The 13,009-nt window shown below is 45.2% G+C and overlaps 1 protein-coding gene across 2 annotated transcripts in view; it reads left to right on the top strand.

Annotated features, from left to right (window-relative positions):
* Nucleotides 1-13,009, top strand: part of ALPK3 (alpha kinase 3) — a 49,207-nt gene that overhangs the window by 30,349 nt on the left and 5,849 nt on the right. For both annotated transcript variants that reach the window (XM_047795076.1, XM_047795075.1), the window contains 5 exons: nucleotides 8,327-10,415; nucleotides 11,078-11,225; nucleotides 11,620-11,747; nucleotides 11,903-11,938; nucleotides 12,391-12,671. In XM_047795076.1, coding sequence (XP_047651032.1) covers nucleotides 8,327-10,415; nucleotides 11,078-11,225; nucleotides 11,620-11,747; nucleotides 11,903-11,938; nucleotides 12,391-12,671 — 2,682 coding nt within the window. The remainder of the gene's footprint in view (nucleotides 1-8,326; nucleotides 10,416-11,077; nucleotides 11,226-11,619; nucleotides 11,748-11,902; nucleotides 11,939-12,390; nucleotides 12,672-13,009) is intronic.

Below are 13,009 nucleotides of genomic sequence, written 5' to 3'. Positions count from 1 at the left end.
CAAACTGTTCATGCATGGTTCTGGTTCTGAACCTTGTATCAAAACTTTGAGAAAAGAACTAAGAGACCATCATCCATGTCCCAGACTGGCCACTGGGTGGCACACATACAGAATGTAGCTGAACAGCACTGCAAAGACTGAAAATCTGCCTAACATTGCAACTACAACCTTAGAAGGGTGAATGGAACTTGCAGCCTGAACACAACCAAGTATATTGTCTACTAAGATAAACGTATTAACGTTCTCTATAGGATTTATACAAGAAACTCATCATATTCAAAATATCCAGGATATAGTAAACATTACTTGGCATATGAGAAAATCAGGAAAAGCTCAGCTTGTCTGGGAAAAGGCAGTTAAAGAATACCAATATCAAGATGGCAGAGATGGTGGAAATATCTGGCTTTAAAGCAGTGACCAAAAGTAAGGTGAACACTCTGGAGATAAATGGAAAGATAGAAATCTTGGCAAAGAAATACAAGACATAAAGAATCAAATGGTAATTTTAGAACTGAAAAATACAATAATTAAAATAAAAAGACTTCCTAGGTGGGCACAATGGCAGAATGAGGATGATAGGAAAAATTAGTGCACTTGAAGATTGATGAATCAAAATTATTCAATTTGAATAACAGAAGACGTGAACAGAGCCTGAGGATGCGGTGCAATATCAAAATGTCTAATACCATCATGTCATTGGATACCCAGAAGGAGAAGAGAAATTATGGTGCAGAAAAAATATATAAAGAAATAATGACTGAAAACTCCCCAAATTTGGCATAAAACACAAAACTTACAGAATGGGAAGTTCAGCAAACCCCAAATAAACACTCACAGAATTCCATGCCAAAAAACAGCAAAGTCAAATTGCTGAGAACTAAAGACAGCAACAATAAAATCTTGAAAATAGAGAAAAAGCAGTTCACTATAGGGGAGCAGCAACTCAAATGACTATAGACTTCTCACCAGAAACTATGGAGGTAAAAAGGAAGTGAAATAATATTTTTTAACTGCTGAAAGAAAAGATTTTTCAATTTATAATTCTACATTCAGCCCACATATTTTTTAGTATTGAAGGTAATATAAGGACATTCCAAGATACAGGGAAACTAAGAGAATACGTTGCTGTCAATCCTGTTCTAAAAGAATTGCTAAAGTAGATTTTTTCACACAAAAGGGAAATGATACCAGAAAAAAACTTGTAAATATCTGGGTAAATGTAATAGATTATTCTTTTCCTCTTGAGTTCTTTAAAATATGTTTGAATGTTAAAAAATACAGATTGGAGTTCCTGTTGTGGCGCAGTGAAAACGAATTCCACTAGTATCTGTGAGGATGCGGGTTTGATCCCTGGCCTTGCTCAGTGGGTCATGGGTCTGGCATTTCCATGAGCTGTGGTGTAGGTCTCAGATGCGGCTTGGATCTGGCATTGCTGTGGCTGTGGCATAGGCTGGTAGCTGTAGCTCCAATTCAACCTCTAGCCTGGGAATGTCCATATACCTTGGGTGTGGCCCTAAAAAAGAAAAAAAAAAAAAAGAACAGATTATAACATTGTCTGCTAAAGTTGTTAATGTATGTAAATGTAATGTGTAAGAAAACTACAACACAAAGGGGGAGAGGTTACAGGGACCTATGTGGTGGTTAGCTTATTACATTTCACTTAAAGTGGTAAAATATTGACTCTAAGTAGACTGTGAAAAGTTAAGTGTAGGTATTATAAACCCTAGAGCAATAATTAAAATACTATACAAATATAGTAAACATCACAATATGTAAGTGAAAATAGAATACTAAAAATTTTCAAATAATCTACAAGAAAACTGAGAAGAGGAAAGAGGAAGAAATGACAGAGGGAAAAAATAGAAAACAATAAAATAATTGATGTAAGTCCAAATATACAGATGTATTAAATATATTTATATTAAATATATATATATATACAAATATATTAAATATAAATGGTCTAAACAAAGTTAAAGACAGAGATTGTGAGAATGGATTATAAGAAATTAACTTCAATTCTAATGATATAGGTAGATTAAGAATAAAATAATAGAAAATATGTACATTGCAAACACTAATCAATCAAAAACTGGACTAGTCATATTAATATCAGAAAAGCAAAATTCAAAGCAAAGAAAATTATCAGGGAAAAGTAGTGAATTACATGATAAAAGATTCAGTTCAAGAAAACAAAAATGAATTTGCCCCTAACAGTAGAGTTTCAAAACATATAAAGCAAAACTGGCAGAACTGAAGGGAGAAATACACAAATCAACAATTATAGTTGGAGTTTCGGTGATTCTCTCAGTAATCAGTTGAACTCGTACATAGAAAATCAGTAAGAATATAAAAGAACTGAATGGCATTATCACTAACTGGATCTAACAAACATATAGAATACTTAGTGTAACAAGAACGGAATACTCACTTGTTTCCAATGCCTATAGAACATTCACCAGTATTCTATTGATCATATCCTGGGTCATAAACAAACCTTAACAAATAAAATCATTGAAATATACAAAGTATGTTCTCCTGACAAAAATGTAATTAAACTAGAAATCATTGACAGAGGATAATAGAGAGTCTCCAAACACTTTTAAATTAAATGACACACTTTTATGGGTCAAAGAGAAAGATCTTACAGGCAATAGGGAAATATTTTGAACTGAATGCAAGTGAAAATACAACATATCAAAATTTTGGATGCTGCCAAATCAGTGTCTTGAGGAAAATTTATAGCATGAAATATTTATATTAGAAAATAAGAAAGGGGATTTCCCATTGTGGCTCAAGGGTAGTGAACTCAACTAGTATTCGTGAGGATGCAGGTTCAATCCCTGGCCTCGTTCAGTGGGTTAAGGATCTGGTGTTGCTGTGAGCTGTGGTTTAGGTTGTAAATGTGGCTTGGATCCCGCATTGCTGTGGCTGTGCTGTGGGCTGGTGGCTACAGCTTTGATTTGACCCCTAACCTGGGAAATTCCATAAGCTGTGGGTGTGGCCCTTAAAAAAAGGGGGGGGGGAAGTAAATTAAGAAAGGTCTGAAATCAATACTCTAAACTCCCATATTGAAAAATTAGAAGTAGAAGTAGGAATGGAATGGAAGAACAAAATTATCCCAAGGCAAGCAGAAGGAAATAATAAAAAGAGCAGAAAACAATGAAATTGAAAGAAGAAACATTTGGAAAAATAAATTAAATCAAAATTTTGTTGTTTGAAAATGTCAGTAATATAGATAAACGTCTAGCAAGACTCACAAAGAAAAAAAAAAATGAGAGAACATACATGTTACCTGTATTCAGAATGAAAGAGGAGTTTGATTGTGGAGATCATTTCACAGTATATAGCTATATCAAAACATCAAGTTGTACACTTTATTTTTAAAATTTTTGTCTTTTTAGGGCCACACCCGCAGCATATGGAGGTTCCCAGGCTAGGGGTCCAATCAGAGCTGTAGCTGCCGGCCTACACCACAGCCACAGCAATGCCAGATCTGAGCCATGTCTGCGACCTACACCACAGCTCATGGCAATGCCAGATCCTTAACCCACTGAGCGAGGCCAGGGATCAAACCTGCGTCCTCAAGAATACTAATCGGGTTTGTTAATCACTGAGCCACGACGGGAACTCCAAGTTGTACACTTTAAATGTATACTTTTTTATTTGTCAATTATACCTCAATAAAGCTTTTAAAAAAATGAATGACAGGGGATGTCACTAGAGACCTTGCAAGCATTAAAAGGATAATAAAGGACTACTATGAAAACATATACACACAAGTTCAATCAGTAACTTAGATGAAATAGAATAACTCTTAAAAACGCAAACTACCAAAACTCATGCAGAAATGAAATAAGATATGACTGTTAAAGAAATTAAATTTGTAATTTAAAATCCCCCCCCCAAAAAAAATTTTTAGGGCCATACTATTTCACTGGGAAATTATAACAAATATTTAAAGATAATGAAGCCCCACTATGAGCTCTGGATCTGGGTTTCAAGGAAGTTGATTCCAGGTCCTTGACACCGTTGTGCTCCATCCCTTGTTAAGACCCCGGTTTTGTGTCCACCTCTCCAAACCAGTGTTCCAGGGCCATGACATTTTAGAGAGTTGCAGGCATAGTACTTTTCACTTCAGTGGTTCATTCCTGCGAACCTCCTATGTGCCTCTGCCTGAGCCTATGAAGGATGCAAAGGTGAATCAGACTGGGTCCTTAATCTCTGAGCATTTACAGCGAAGACAGAAAGACAGGATGACAAATTAAATCTATCAATGTTCTTTGGAATGAAAAAGTCCACAGAGAACCAGCTAGGTTCATCCCAGCTCACATGATTTTTATTTTTAAGAAATACATGACATTCCTTGTCATACCTCCATGCAGTTCTAGATGCAGGCACTCACCTGTGCACACACGCATAACATCATAGTGTTTAATGAGGTCAGCCTTTGTAGAAATATACAGAAATTACTCAACCAATATATAGTTATCACATACCAAGTCTAACCCTGGGCCTGTGCTGGACCCTCTTTGGAGGGGAAGAGTTCACAGATTAGCAGGTGACATATGAAACAAATAACTGCCACATAGGATGAGGGTATAATGATAGAATTAGGTGCACTTGCTGTGGGTGTATAGGATAGGAAGCCACTTATGTTTTTGCAGGGTGGAGGAGGGAACTCAGAGGTCTTCAAAGAAGAGAAGAAACTTGTGTGGACTCTTCAGGGAGGAGAAAGAGCCCTCCAAGTGAGCAATGAGAAGGCTGAGAATGTCCAGCAGAGAAAAAACAAAATGGTTATAAAATAGCACAGTTGGGAGTTTCCATCCTGGCTCAGCGGAAATGAATGACTAGCATCCATGAGGACGCAGGTTCGATCCCTGGCCTCGCTCAGTGGGTTAAGGATCTGGCGTTGCCATGAGCTGTGGTGTAGGTCACAGACTCGGCTCAGATCTGGTGTCGCTGTGGCTGTGATGTAGGCCAGCAGCTATAGCTCCGATTCTACCCCTAGCCTGGGAACCTCCATATGCCGCAGGTATAGCCCTTAAAAAAAAAAAAGACAAAAAAAAATAGCACAGTAGTCAGTATGGGTAAGTTAGTGTCATTGGATGGAGGGATCCAAGAGATGAACCTGGAGAAGCAGACCTGGGACCCTTGCTGAAGGACAGGTCTCAGTGACCATGCAACGCTCTGCTTACTTACTCATTTTCATTCTTATCTGAATTTTGTTGAATGTGAGTCATAGGCACATGGTATAAAATTTGAAAAGTAAAAAAGGTATTTAGAGAATATTAAATCGTTCTTCTTTTCTTCCCTCTACCACCTCATTCCTCTTCCTGAAGTCAGTTGCTATACTGGTATCTTTGATATCCTTCCAGACCTATTTTCTGTGCATTTACAAATAGCACATCTCTGTATTTTCCATACAAAGTCGACATATGATACTTTCTATGCCATACCCTGCTTTTTCATTTGGATATATTTTTTACTTGGGATGTGAATGTACTGTAATTCATTGGATCAGTCCTGTATTAATGTAACTTAGATAATTTCTAGTCTTGCTATTATAAACTATGCACCAGTGAATATCCTTGCATGTAAGTCCATTTGCATGTGAAGGTATATCTATAGGGTAGATTCCTAGGAATGGAACTGTGGGTCAAAGAGTGTGTAAGTATTTTTAGCTGGATTAGATAATGCCAAATTGCTATCCATAGAGGCTGTGCTGATGATGCCTGTTTCCTCATACACTGGCGGGCAGAGAGTTTCGTTACACTTTTTGCTCTTTTAGGCGAGGGCTTTTAGGCTTTATCCTGTAAGCAATGATAAGCCACTGAGAGGCTTTTAAGCAGGGGAGTGTCACAATCAGATTTATATTTTGGAATGATCACTTGGGCTGCAAGTTTAGCAAAGACCAGAGTCATGGATACCAATTAGGAGGCTTTGCTGCAGTCCAGGCAAGACAGAATTGTTGGCAGCTTAGATTCAGTTGTTGGCAGTGGAGGCAGAAAGAAGGAAATGGATATTGAGATACTGAAGAAGTAATTTCCATAGGACTCAGAAACTTATCAATCTGGGGGAGAGAATAGCTTTATTTTTTATTTTTTATTTTTTTAGGGCCACACCCGAGGCATATGAAAATTCCCAAAGCTAAGGGTAGAATCGGAGCTATAGCTGCTACAGTCACAGCAACACGGGATCCGAGCTGCATCTGCAACCTACATCACAGCTCACAGCAATGCTGGATCAACCCACTGAGCAAGGCCAGGGATTGAACCCGCATCCTCATGGATACTAGTTGGATTTGTTACTGTTGAACCACAACAGGAACTCCGAGGATAGCTTTAATCAAATGTTCTGTTCCCATGAGTCTTGTGTGCAAAGTCAGCATTTTGTTTATAAATTTATAGATCTCATGTCCATATTAATATTTCCTAATCATAGAATATCAGAAGTTAAAAGAAGCTTTTAATATATTGTTCAGCACTGTTTGTTGGCTCCAAGGCATTTTTGTCTGTTCATTTCTTACTGTTTGTCGAGAAGTTGGAGGAGCATATTTATTCTCAGTCAGTCGGATTCATACCTGACGGCTCCTGATAGTCACCACACTTTTCTGTTTTTCTTGTATTCATGTCATTCATTCAAATTTCCATGGGCAGTAAAGGAACTTTAAATTCTGTACTTAAATTAAATGTAGCTTAATTTTATATATATATAAATCTTTCATTATATGGCCTATTCGCTTTGGCTTTGTATGTGTTCTAATACTTAGAAACATTTGTGTGTAATAATATATGATTTAAATTTCATGTATCATCAATTATTTTATCTGTTAGTGTTTTTTAATTTTTTTCTGACGAGCAATGATAGTATTTCCACTTCCTCCCCACCTTTTTTCTCTTTCATGTTCTACCTTCTGTTAGCTCACAGTTTTATTTCTAAGTGACTATCTTTGCATAATTAAGATATCCTATGTTTCTGTTACCTGGGTTTTCAGCTTTGAGTCATGCCTTTGATTCCTGGCTCATATAATGAGAACAATCAAGGTACTTACTCCGCTTGCTACCTTCTTCCCCCTTCCCTTCCTGTGCTAGTTGTGTCATTTCTGCATTATCAGGGCACACACATTGACATTCTGATCTGCCACTCTAAACTTTTTGGGTTTTAGTCTTGGTTCTACGGTTAAATATATATTGAATGCTCACCATTAGTTCTTTCATTGTGGTTTCCCCAGTTATCTGTTGGTTGACCAAAGTTTGTTCTCCAGTAGTTTCCTCCAGGGCCATGGGAACAATATTCCTCGAGTCCTTGTATGTTCAAAAACAATTTTCTTAGCTTCACAACTTCCAGAAGGTTTTTTTAGGAGTATACTTTTGCTGGTGCTTTTTGAGATCTGCCTCTAGTAGGCTGTTTCACTTTTCTTTTTCTTGTTTTCTTTGTTGGTTTTGAGTATAGCCAAGAGGAGAAGAGGCAAATTACTATTTTATGACACTATCTTTAGACAGGAAGTCCTTGAATTATATTTAAATGTGTGACATTATAGTATAACAGCAAAGAACATGGGATTTGAAGCTAGATGCACCTGGCTTCTAAAATGAACTCTACTGCTTGCTACCTGATAATGGACAAACAGCATCCCTTCTTTGACCATCATTGTTCTCATCTCTAAAATGGAGACACATCTATTTCATATTGTTGTGAGGAATAAATGAGGAGCTATAGTTGAAAAATAAACAAGGGCTTTGTATAGCATTTTGCCAATAGCAGATGTTCAAAACGGTAACATTATAATGTTTCGTGGATCTCCTGGCATGGGTGTCATTCATAATGACTTTAACCCTCTCTGGATGGCATCATGTAGTTACCCCTCACTCAACATTGATGGTGATGCTGTTCTCTGATGCTGTCCGAGAGACTTCTCCTATTTCACCCACAATTCTGTCTAGGGCCGTCAGTGCCACAAGAGAGGGATAGATTCATTGCTCGGAAGCCCTGGGGAGAAGACAGTCTCCTCCAAATGGCAGGGGTGAGGGGAGGGGTAGCACCTGAGCAGGATCTGTCAGGAGCGGGACTTCTTCAGGGAGAGATGGGAAGGGCCAGAACGAGCCCTGGATTCTGAATATTCCCTGGCCTAGATTCTGGAATTAGAGACTCAGGTGGGTGGGCTCGAGACTTTGTCACCCCTAGCAGGCCTGAGAAACCAGGAGGCAGGATTCTCGTCGTGGCAGTTCTGGATGAGGTCAGAGGAGGTTGGGTGTCGGATTGGAAAGAGATACATGTAAGGTACAGGTAGTTAAGTTCTTGCTCTTTGCCCATTTGTTCTCAGGTCCAGGAGTCCCAGGCAACCATAGCTCCTACCACATCGGCCAGCAACAGCTCTGATACCATCTCTGCTGGTCACGGCACCTCCAGAAGTCAGGGCACCATTGAGCCCATGGACACGGAAACCCAGGAGGACAGGAGAATGGCCGCTGGGCAGAAAACTGGAGGCGAGCAGGATACAGAGGTGTCTGGGAAGATGCAGATGGATGGGAGGATGCAGGGAGACAGAGCACACACGGCCCAGAGGACACAGGCAGATAGGAAGACACAAAGGGATGTTGTGACCCAGGAAAGTGAGAGGCCAGAGTCAGACAGGAATTCCCAGAAGGATGTGGTAACACAAGGAAGAATGGGGACACGGGCAGATGAGAGGATACGGGACGACAGAAGGGTGCAGGGAGATAAGGGGACACAGTCAGAGGGGAGCATTCCCACAGCCGTGAAGGGTCAGTCAGAGACGGAGTCCATGCCTAGTTTTGGCCCGCAGCCAAGAGCCCCTGAACACCCACTTGCGGAGAACCCTGGGTCTCCTCAGATTGTTGAATGCTTTGACCAGACCCCAGAAGAGGTCTCTGTCCCAGACAAACCTGGTTTTATGCTTGGATCTGATGAGGCAGCAGGAAGAGCCTCTGGGAATGGCGAGGAAAGCGTGCTGGGTCCCCTGGCAGGGGGCCTCACTCTCCAGGCACAGCTGCCTCCTGGGAGTGGTTTGAAGCAGATGCGAGACGGTGAAGAGAGATGTCAGTGGCCAGGTCCAGTTAAGGACAAGCCGGAGGAGGGCTTATCCCAGGGCCCCGAGGAGGCACAGCCAGGGGAGGTGCCATCTATGGATCTGGGTGGCTGTCCTCCAGTGGGCCTGAGCCCAGAGGTGCCCACTCTGCCCGCTCCCCCGGGGGCTGGCCTGACTGATAAGTCACAGGAGGGGCTGCCCAGCACCCCAGCTTCTCAGCATATGAGTGCAACCGCCTTCCAGCCCTCCGGGGACCAGGCCTTGCTGAGTTCAGCTCTCCCACTTCGCCTGGGGCCGGGGACCCCCAGCCAGAGTCACCCACCAGAAACCCTGGCAGCTAACGGTGAGGGGGCCTGCGCCAAGGTACCAGACACAGAAGGGAGGACTTCAGGTCCCCGGACCTGTGACCCTGGCCTCATAGATTCCCTGAAGAACTACTTGCTTCTGCTGCTAAAACTATCCAGCTCGGAGACGAGTGGAGGGAGCACTGAGGTCCAAGAGGGAGTTGCCACTGGAGGCCTGGCGCCCTCGCCCACTTTGGCCCCCACCGTGGAAGTGGCCGGTCTGAGTCCTCGGACGTCGAGGCGCATCCTGGAGCGCGTGGAGAACAACCATCTGGTGCAGAGTGCGCAGACCCTGCTGCTGAGCCCCTGTACCTCCCGCCGCCTCACCGGCCTCCTGGACCGTGAGGTGCAGGCTGGTCGTAAGGCCCTGGCTGCTGCCCGGCGCCCTGGCCCCAGCCCTCTCTCTGTCCCTGCCATCGTGGTGGGTGAGGAGGAAGGGCCTGGGCTGGCCTCAGAAGGATCCAGTGAGGGCGAGGCAGAGCTTTCCCTCGAGGGGCCAGGCCTCCTGGGGACCTCTCAGGAGAGCAGCATGGGTGGGCCACTGAGGGAGGTGGGTGGCCAGGCAGTCCTGGGGCAGGCACTGCTGTCGGCAGAGAGCAGGGCCCAGGAGTCCTTCCAAGAGGAGGAGGTCCCGGGGGAAGCTCTGACAGATCTCCCTGCAGCTACACCCGAGGAACTGGCGCTGGGGGCCCGGAGGAAGAGGTTTCTCCCTAAGGTCAGAGCAGCAGGAGATGGGGAGGCAACCAAGCCTGAAGAAAGGGAGAGCCCCTCCGTTTCCCCCCGGGGGCACAGGAAGGGCCTTGCACCTGGATCCCCGGGAACTCCCAGGCGGGAGAAACGCTCACCTACTCAAGGCAGAAAGGCAGGCATGCTGGAGGTGCCACGGGCGGAGGAGGAGCTGGAAGCCGAAGACCTGAGCTCCAGCTCCAAGGCGGGCAGTCTGGATGCAGAGCTGGCCCCCGATGAAGGCAAGCAGGATACTCTGGCCAAGCCAAAGAAAGCCAAAGACCTGCTAAAAGGTGAGCAACAGGGAGGGACAGGTACAGCTTCACAGGAGTGGGCTGCGCAGGAGAGTACAGTGCTGGAGTACGTGTCTTCTAGGGGCTCAGTGTCCCTTCCTAAAGGTATTCTTGTGTAATAATCCCACGGGCCTTGGAATCAGAAAGGCCTCGTTCTCATCCTGGCTCTACCACTCAAGTTGGTCATGGTACCAGCTTTGTAACACTGTGAGGGTTAAATGGGTAGGATAAATCAAGTCCCTAGCACAGGGCCTGGCTTCCATAGCATCCTTGCTCTGTCATCACCATCACCACCACAGGTCCCTCTTTGCCTCCTGAGTACACAGTGGTACAGACAGGACTGAAGTGCAGGTTCCTAGAGTTAGGAACTCAAGTTCCTGTCTTGACTGCTGTCTGTCTGTGGTCTCAGCTGTGAAGCTCTCCCTGGCCTGGAGCGGGGATATGGTGGGTTCTTTAAAGCTAAGAAGTCAAGGCAAAAGCCTCAGAGCTACAAGCAGGATGCAGGTGGGGGCCATGAAATAATGGGTTTGTGTGGGGACTTGAGTCCTGTTTTCTCTCAGCCTGTGTCACCAAAGATACCTAGGGAAGCAGGGCCAAGGCCAGAGCGGGCACAAGATGGAAGGAGAGTGGCTTGTCCCTCCTAACTGTGTCCGGGCTCCCAGCCCCACAGGTGATCCGGAAAATTCGGGTGGAGCAGTTTCCTGATGCCTCGGGCAGCCTGAAGCTCTGGTGCCAGTTTTTCAACATTCTTAGTGATTCAGTCTTGACATGGGCCAAGGATCAGCGCCCTGTGGGCGAGGTGGGCAGGAGGTAAGCCACCTGACCTGGCTCCCTGATTAATTCCAGCAATAATAAGGTTGGGGCATTGTCGTGGCATTTTGGATCTGTCACCTCATTTAATTCTCACAACAGCCCTACTAGAAAGAGTCTAGTATTCCCATAGTAAAGAGGAGGAAACTAAGGCTCAGAGGTATTGAGTCCCTTGCCCAAAGTCACACAGCTAGTAAGTGTCAGGACTGCAAACCTGACCTGTGTGCTCCAGGACCAGCCCTTGACCACAGTGCCCCCTGCCACCTGCCCAGTGCTCTCAGAACCTGGATTCACAGCAGCCTGTGAGAGCAGGGTCCTAGGAGCCTCAGGATCTCAGTCTGGCCCTGGGCTGTACTGTGGTGATGGCCTCATGGGAAGGGTCTCCCCTCTGCAGTGCAGGAGATGAGGGGCCTGCGGCCCTGGCCATTGTGCAGGCGTCCCCTGTAGACTGCGGCGTCTATCGATGCACCATCCACAACGAGCATGGCTCAGCCTCTACTGACTTCTGCCTCAGCGCCGAGGGTGAGTGTGACCCCTGCCCCCAATCCCCAGGGGTCTCTACCTAAGGTCTGGCTCCTGAGTCGGGGGCAGGGAGCAGTCATTTTTTGCAGAGATGGAGCTCTCCCTGGGCAGACCCACCTGAAGACAGCTGCTTTCTTTTCTTTTTGTCCACACAGTGCTGTCAGGATTCATCTCCAGAGAAGAAGGTCAAGGTACGATGCGATGCTTCCGGGGGGAGGAATGGGTGGGCCTTTCTCCCTGCCCCTGCTCTCTGCAGGGGGTTCTTTAAAGACTTGGCGTCTGTTCCAAACACCATGTTTGTCTCCTCATCGGCTACCCTTTCCCTCCTGGTTTAGGATACGGTTTGTGGAGGAGGGTGGAGAAGGATTGCTATTTCAGAAGATTAGGGGGAAGAGGTGGGCTAAGGGACCATCCCACAAGGGGTTAGTTCAGCCTGTGCCTTTTGCCCAGGTCGGAGCCCTTGGTCAAGAGCAGGACCAGCCGCCAAGGTATTTTTTCACCCAGCCAAAGGGCAGTAATGGACAGAGAGTGAGCGTAGCTTAGGGGTGGGCTGGGAGACTGTACCGCTTTCTCCTGCCCCCCAGGCCCCACCTCAGTCCTGTGGGAGCGTCTGGTTTTCCACATTTCTCCTGTTGCCTTTCAGTTGGAGAAGAGATTGAGATGACCCCCATGGTGTTTGCTAAGGGTCTGGCTGACTCTGGCTGCTGGGGGGACAAGCTCTTTGGGCGCCTGGTGAGCGAGGAGCTCCGAGGGAGTAGACACGGGTATGGTCTTCGGAAGGCCTCTCAGGCCAAGGTCATCTATGGGCTTGAACCCATCTTCGAGTCAGGCCGCACCTGCATCATCAAGGTGTCCAGTCTGCTTGTGTTTGGGCCCAGCAGTGAAACTTCTCTCCTGGGCAGAAACTACGATGTCACCATCCAGGTACTGTCTGCTGCCCCTGCCCCATCCTTCCGCTCTGTCATCCCTCTGCTTTCCTAGCCTGGGTCCTCTTGGGAAGCCCAGTATAGAGGTGGAACCTATCTTAATCTCAGCCTTACCTTGACGAGAGCCTAAGATGCAGCCCAGGCCATGTCTTTGGAGGCATCATTTTCAAACTATATTTTTCAACAGAAAACTTTTCCACTGCCCTCAAATCTATCTTGCACAGAAGCCTTATTTGTGAGATAAAAAGGGAGTGATTGTGGGGGTGGGGGGGTGCCTTACTCTTCACAGCATGGCCCCTGGGGTACTGCCACTTATCACTAGGGCTCCAGGAACCA

Source organism: Phacochoerus africanus, chromosome 9 (genome assembly GCF_016906955.1).
Source record: "Phacochoerus africanus isolate WHEZ1 chromosome 9, ROS_Pafr_v1, whole genome shotgun sequence".
Lineage (NCBI taxonomy): Eukaryota > Metazoa > Chordata > Mammalia > Artiodactyla > Suidae > Phacochoerus > Phacochoerus africanus.
Note: the sequence above shows the minus strand (reverse complement) of the source record. Positions and strands in the feature narration are given on the sequence as shown.